At 32.0% G+C, this 7,763-nt stretch overlaps 1 protein-coding gene across 2 annotated transcripts; it reads left to right on the top strand.

Annotated features, from left to right (window-relative positions):
• The first annotated feature begins 916 nt into the window (after window positions 1-916).
• Window positions 917-7,756, top strand: LOC111680022 (sodium channel protein Nach). 2 transcript variants are annotated; one of them, XM_023441629.2, is made up of 8 exons: window positions 919-1,651; window positions 3,587-3,784; window positions 6,201-6,722; window positions 6,812-6,966; window positions 7,078-7,143; window positions 7,212-7,303; window positions 7,374-7,479; window positions 7,546-7,756. In XM_023441629.2, the coding sequence occupies exons 1-8, from the start codon at window positions 1,035-1,037 to the stop codon at window positions 7,650-7,652; spliced, it is 1,863 nt and encodes a 620-aa protein (XP_023297397.2). In that variant the 5' UTR covers window positions 919-1,034; the 3' UTR covers window positions 7,653-7,756. The 2 variants fall into 2 exon arrangements, with proteins under 2 accessions (XP_046810963.1, XP_023297397.2); XM_046955007.1 differs by lacking the exon at window positions 3,587-3,784 and having other exon boundaries at window positions 917-1,651.
• Window positions 7,757-7,763: the final 7 nt, after the last annotated feature.

Below are 7,763 nucleotides of genomic sequence, written 5' to 3'. Positions count from 1 at the left end.
TAGACTAGACTATAGACTAGACTATAGACTAGACTATAGACTAGACTATAGACTAGACTTTAGACTAGACTGTAGACTAGACTGTAGACTAGACTATAGACTAGACTATAGTCTAGACTATAGACTAGACTATAGTCTAGACTATAGACTAGACTATAGACTAGACTATAGACTTTACAATAGTCTAGACTATAGACTTTACTATAGTCTAGACTATAGCCTACGCTATAGACTCTACTATAGTCTAGACTATAGCCTACGCTATAGACTCTACTATAGACTAGACTATTGACTAGACTAAAGAATATACTAAAGTCTAGTCTATAGTATACTAGAATATGGACTATAGACGAGAATATTGACCTGGCCATAGACTAGAAAATAGACTTACTACTACTTATGAAACAAATTTTATCTTTGGTAATTGTTTTGTATGGAATAAATTATAATTGTAATTGTCCTGCGTTCACAAGTTCTACATATTTTTGTTACCAAAAAGCGCTCTTATCCTTTTCATCTATATTACACTGAGATTTTATCCGTAAATAGCAACCATTTGTACCTGTATGTGTAATACGACTTTGCATACGAAATTAAATAATTGTCCTGTTTTAGAATTCATTTCAATAGTTTGTTGCAAGTGTTTAATTTCACATGAATTTCTATACTTTTTTATCCTATTGTTTGCTATAAAACTCTATATGTACAGGACCTTATGTACGAGTACTCCACATTTATCAACCACTTATGAGAATGGAAAAAGTTTGTAATTTTTAATTACAGCAAAATTAAAACAGGAATAAAACTTTCAACGAAATTTCTAATTCAAAAATTTTAGTGTAGTTTTGGCAAGTGACAGATAAAGTTGAGTTTGAAAACAAGCTATATTTTTGAAATAGAAATTTTAATTGTGCAACAATTTGTGGCACACTAAAAAATACAAAAAAATTCTCACAATACTAGAGAAAGATTTAAATAAATATATTCACAAAATAGTCAATTAAATTTCTAGTTATTTAAAAAAATATCTTAAAATGAGCTATAACAAATATAAAGGTTTATTACTGCAAAATGATTTTGAACACGATGAAGATGATTTCCCCGAATCCCATACAGCCTCCACGGTTACACTGATAAGTCAACAGCACCAGCAGCGACAATTTAACAAAAGATTGTCTATGGCAAAACCTAACAATCAAACACGAATTACCCAAGTTAAACCATATGAAAAATCAATTCAATTGCAGCAACAGCAAGAGCAACAATTGCAACCATATAATATTCCCGGTATAATAAACAATATTCCATCGCATCGAAGACACTACAACAATATCAATGAAAACAATTTCACAGCAGTTAGACGAATCCGTAAACCTTCGCTATGGCTGGGAAATGTTGAAAAAGCTAAACAACAACAACAGCAAGTATTAAGAAATAAATCTAGAAATAATGATGCCATGACCTTTGACAATGACACGCTGATGATGAATGTTGCAAATAACGATGTTGCTGGGGATTTAACGCAACACAGAATGCTGTGTAAAGGCGGATTAGTGTCGAAAGTCAAAGCGTTCATTATCGAATTCTTGCAGGATTCGTCTATACATGGTTTTGTGTATTTGGCGAAAATTGGTTTAAGTTTAATTGAAAGGTAATGAAATTAAATGAAATAGTATATTCTAAATAAACATGAAAAACAGGAACAATTTTTGAGACTCTAGAATATATTGTAGTGTAGACAAAAGTCTACTCTATAGGACAGACTATAACCAGTTTTATAGACCAAACTATATACTGCTTTACAGTCCAGGTTACAGTCTACTCTATAGTGTAGACTATAGTATACTTTATAGTCCAGACTATAGTCTACTCTATAGTCCAATCTATAGTCTACTTTATAGTCCAGATTATAGTCTACTCTATAGTCCAGACTATAGTCTACTCTATAGTCCAGTCTATAGTCTACTCTATGGTCCGGTCTACAGCCTACTCTGTAGTCCAGACTATAGTCTACTCTGTAGTCCAGACTATAGTCTACTCTCTATAATCTACTCTATAGCCCAGACTATAGTCTACTCTATAGCCCAGACTATAGTCTACTCTATAGCCCAGGCTATAGTATACTCTATAGTCCAGGCTATAGTCTACCCTATAGTGCAGATTATAGTCTACTCTATGCACTGTAGAGAGACTCTATAATCCAGACTTCTGTATATTCTATAGTCCAGACTACAGTTTACTTAATAGTACAGACTACAGTCTACTCTATACTCTAGAATATAAATTACTTTATAGTCCAGCCTACAGTCTACTATATAGTGCTGACTACAGTCTACTCTAGAATATAGTCCATACTATATTCTAATCTATAGTTCAGACTATAGTCTACTCTTTTGTCCAGACTATAGTCTACTCTATTGTTCAGACTATAGTATACTCTACACTCTAGACTATAGTATACTCCACACTCCAGACTATAATATATACTGTAGTCCAGACTATAGTTTATTCTATAGTCCAGACTATAGTTTATTCTATAGTGCAGACTATAGTTTATTCTATAGTCCAGATCATAGTTTATTCTATAGTCCAGACTATAGTCTATTCTATAGTCCAGACTACAGTCTATTCTATAGTCCAGGCTGTAGTCTATTCTATAGTCCAGGCTGTAGTCTATTCTATAGTCCAGACTATAGTCAATTCAATAGTCCAGACTACAGTCTTCTCTGTGGTCCAGACTATAGTTCATTTATTCTATAGTCTAGACTGTAGTCTATTCTATAGTCCATACTATAGTCTATTCTCTAGTCCAGGCTGTAGTCTATTCTATAGTCCAAACTATAGTCAACTCTAAAGTCTCGACTATAGTCTTCTCTATATGCGATTCTATAGGTCAGACCATAGTCTACTCTATAGTCCAGACTATTGTATACTCTATACTCCAGACTATAGTCTACTCTATAGGTCAGACTATAGTCTATTCTTTAGTTCAGACTATAATCTACTCTTTAGTCCAGACTATAGTCAACTCTTTAGGGTTTTCATATTCGATTCATTTCTACACTATTCTTCATCAAAAAATCAAATACATTTCTGAGTAAATACATAAGCCATCTATACGTATGATTATTAATTTGTGAATTCAAAAAACTCATACGCCAAGGGTGACGTTTGTAAATAAAAAAAATTAACGAATTTGACAGTAATTTTTTTAGAAATCGTAATCAATATTTTACATAAAAGTATTTAAAATTATTAACGTAAGCGTATAATAAATAAAAAAGCTGATTTATTGCCATGGATATTTTTAGATTAAATTGCAAATAGAAAAGTGCTTAATTAAATAAATAAGAGAGAAAAAAAAAAGAAAAATAAATCTTTTTCCCCATTTCATCACAGTAATAAATTTTAAAATAAAAATCTATAAAATATTTCTTTTTCTACCATTTGCTAGAAAAAATCCCACTTGTTTTTATTTAACAAATATTTTATTTGATTTTTGTTAAACTACTGCCATATTCTAAACCATTTTAATTTACTTTTATTATTTTTCTTTTTTTTCGGAAATATTTCTCCACATTTTTAGAACATTGTGGTTTGCATTTATTTGCGTGGCAATATTTAGTATTATTTCACTTAGTCGTCGCACCTGGCAACGTTTTCAAACCTCACCAATGGTCATATCAATGGATCGTAATAAATTGGTTTGGAATACCAGTTTTCCATCATTGACTGTGTGTCCTCATAAACGCATCGACGAGCTTAAAGTTGAGGAATATATTATGTAAGTATGTGTTAACTACAGATACATATTACTATACTAACAAAAATAAACACACACATAAACATATACATATGTATGTGTGTCTATATTAAAGCTTTTTGTAATTGTCCTTCACATACCCTCTTACTGCTATATCAAACCGCAACACTACATGAACAGATTGATTCGTAGTGGATTAAAATTTATTGGTTCTTTTGCCTGGACAAATTGTCCAACAAAAAGAATAAAACGGCCAAAAAGAAAAATTTATCGAAAACTGAAACATAACACAGCTGTGTAAAGGGAAATTAAATTGAAAATCCAAAATAATTATCGCCATATTAAACGAAACAAAAGATAAATTTGTTCGGAGAATTGGGGAATAAATAAAAAATGTTGCTAAATTCTTAACTTTTACTGCGTGATGAAGATTGAATGATGTGCTAATAGATTTAAATAATTATTTTAATAGTCCACTCGATAGATATGGTCCGGACTATCAAATAGACTACATTTTACTGTAGTCCAAACTAAACTGTATGTCTACTCCATAGGCCAGATTTTAAGCTATTCTATAGTCAAGATTATAGACTATTCTATAGTCAAGACAATGACTATTCTAAAGTTCAGACTATAGACTATTCTATAGTCTAGACTATTTACTATTTTATAGTTCAGACTATGGACTATTCTGTAGTTGAGACTATAGACTATTGTACAGTCGAGACTATGGACTATTCCATAGCCGAGACAATACACTATTCCATAGTCGAGAGTATAGACTATTCTACAGTCGAGATTATAAACTATTCTATAAACGTGGCTATATCCCCGATAGGCTATTATTCTATAGTCCAGACTATAGACTATTCTATAGTCCAGACTATAGACTATTCTACAGTTCAGACTATAGACTATTCTATAGTCCAGACTATAGACTATTCTATAGTTCAGACTATAGACTATTCTATAGTCCAGACTATAGACTATTCTATAGTCCAGACTATAGACTATTCTATAGTCCAGACTATAGACTATTCTATAGTCCAGTCTACAGACTATTCTATAGTCCAGTCTACAGACTATTCTATAGTCCAGTCTACAGACTATTCTATAGTCCAGTCTACAGACTATTCTATAGTCCAGACTATAGAATATTCTATAGTCCAGACTATAGACTATTCTAAAATCCAGACTATAGACCATTCTATAGTCCAGACTATAGACTATTGTATAGTCCAGACTATAGACTATTCTATACTCCAGACTATAGACTATTCTATAGTCCAGACTATAGACTATTCTATAGTCCAGACTGTAGACTATTCTATAGTCCAGACTATAGACTATTTTATAGTCCAGACTATAGAATATTCTATAGTCCAGACTATAGACTATTCTAAAATCCAGACTATAGACCATTCTATAGTCCAGACTATAGACCATTCTATAGTCCAGACTATAGACTATTCTATAGTCCAGACTATAGACTATTCTATACTCCAGACTATAGACTATTCTATAGTCCAGACTATAGACTATTCTATAGTCCAGACTGTAGACTATTCTATAGTCCAGACTATAGACTATTTTATAGTCCAGACTATAGACTATTCTATAGTCCAGACTATAGACTATTCTATAGTCCAGACTATAGACTATTCTATAGTCCAGATTAAAGACTATTCTATAGTCCAAACTATAGACTATTCTATAGTCCAGACTACAGACTATTCTATAGTCCAGACTATAGACTATTCTATAGTCCAGACTATAGACTATTCAATAGTCCAGACTATAGACTATTCTATACTCCAGACTATAGACTATTCTATAGTCCAGACTATAGACTATTCTATAGTCCAGACTGTAGACTATTCTATAGTCCAGACTATAGACTATTTTATAGTCCAGACTATAGACTATTCTATAGTCCAGACTATAGACTATTCTATAGTCCAGACTATAGACTATTCTATAGTCCAGATTAAAGACTATTCTATAGTCCAAACTATAGACTATTCTATAGTCCAGACTACAGACTATTCTATAGTCCAGACTATAGACTATTCTATAGTCCAGACTATAGACTATTCAATAGTCCAGACTATAGACTATTCTATAGTCCAGCTTATAGACTATTCTATAGTCCAGACTATAGACTATTCTATAGTCCAGACTATAGACTATTCTATAGTCCAGACAATAGACTATTCTATAGTCCAAACTATAGACTATTCTATAGTCCAGACTATAGACTATTCTATAGTCCAGACTATAGACTATTCTGTAGTCCTAAATATAGTTCATTCTATAGTCCAGACTGCAGTCTGGTGTAGGATGTTCAGGATGTAGTCTATTTTATGGTTCAGACTATCTTTCACACCTTTAAAGTAGTCTATGTTTCCAAAATATCTACCATTTTTTTCTTTTATAGGTCCCATCCAGATATTTTCAGCTCCCCAGAGGATGAAGAGGGTTTTAAAGATTTCGTCGAAAAATTGGCTCGCCTCTCCTATGACAACATCGAACATTTGCCAATGAACAAAACATACGGCATAACAAGTGACAAATATCTTGATTTACTCTATGAATTAAAATGGCAATTTGAGCCGGAAATAAGTAGCGGTGCCGCTGTCAAAATGTTTATCTATGAAACTCAAACTGAATTTGGTATTTGTCATTCTGTCAATAGTCTAGTGGCTCGCTACAATTCATATGAATATTGGAAAAATAATGAGTGGGATTTGTTGGATCATGGCGAGCGGGTGACAGTACATCCGTTAGATGGTGAAATTTATGCACAAATTATTAATTTATCTACAGCCTATGATGTGTATTTTCATAGTTCGGGTGATATACCGAGTATAACAAAGCAACGTTATACATTTCCCGAAACCGATTATACAACAGTAGAGTTGATTGCTTTGGAAATTTCTACAGATGAGGCGGCAAAAGCGTAAGTTGAGCAGTGAAGTGGGTGGGATAGGATGAAGTTTATTTAGCTGTGATTAATTTTGGGAAACAAATATTTCTTTTTTTCTGTAGTTTTTCCACTAAACAGCGTAAATGTCGTTTTAAATATGAGGCAGAGGAAATGCTAACGGCACCCATCTATAGTTTTGGTTTGTGTTTGGCCGAGTGTCGTTTATTTTTAGCCTTAAGAGTTTGCAGTTGTGTGCCTCATTTCTATAGGAATACATGTAAGTTTAAAAAGGAAATGTGGTTAGACTAAAACCACTAGACAGTTTGGTTTATAGTTTAGATAAATTCAAATTTTATAAATTTTTTTTTTTTTTGTTTTTCTAACACAGTACGCAATGGACGTGTTTTGCCAATATGCGGTTTAAGAGGACTGGCTTGTATTGCTAAACTTAAAAGTAAGTTAAATTTTTCAAAATATAATAAAATAATGAAGAAATTTTCATAAAAACTTTTTTCTTTCTAGATGAAATGATTTCCTTAAAATCGAATCGTTATAAAATCGATTGTAATTGTCTGGCTAATTGTGATGACTCTAATTTCTTTGTACAATCTTATGTGGGTATTAAAAACTTTAAGTTTTTTATAAAATGTTTTAAAAAATTTAAAATTTAACTTCATTATCTAGCGTTCTAGAGTTTGGTTTTTGGGTGCTAATTTACAATGGGGCATTATTGATTATCCCAAAATGCAGCTACGTCGCGATGTTATTTTCTCATTTGCTGATGTGTTGGGTATGTTTGTGAGATTATATTAAATTAGTTTTTTTTTCACTAATACCTTCTTCTTATTTGTTACAGTTTATATTGGCGGTTTGGTAGGGTTTTTCTTGGGCTGCAGCGCTTTGAGTTTTATGGAAATTATATATTATTTTACCATAAGATTTGCACGAAGATTAATGGCTTAAATTAAACAAATATTGAAAGAGACTCAGCTTTAATATTTGAATTTGCTCGTTTAAATCGTTTGCTACTAAATTCCGACAAAACCAAATTAGTTCGTTTTAGAGCCAATTCCA

The sequence above is a fragment of the Lucilia cuprina genome, chromosome 6, assembly GCF_022045245.1.
Source record: "Lucilia cuprina isolate Lc7/37 chromosome 6, ASM2204524v1, whole genome shotgun sequence".
NCBI lineage: Eukaryota > Metazoa > Arthropoda > Insecta > Diptera > Calliphoridae > Lucilia > Lucilia cuprina.
Note: the sequence above shows the minus strand (reverse complement) of the source record. Positions and strands in the feature narration are given on the sequence as shown.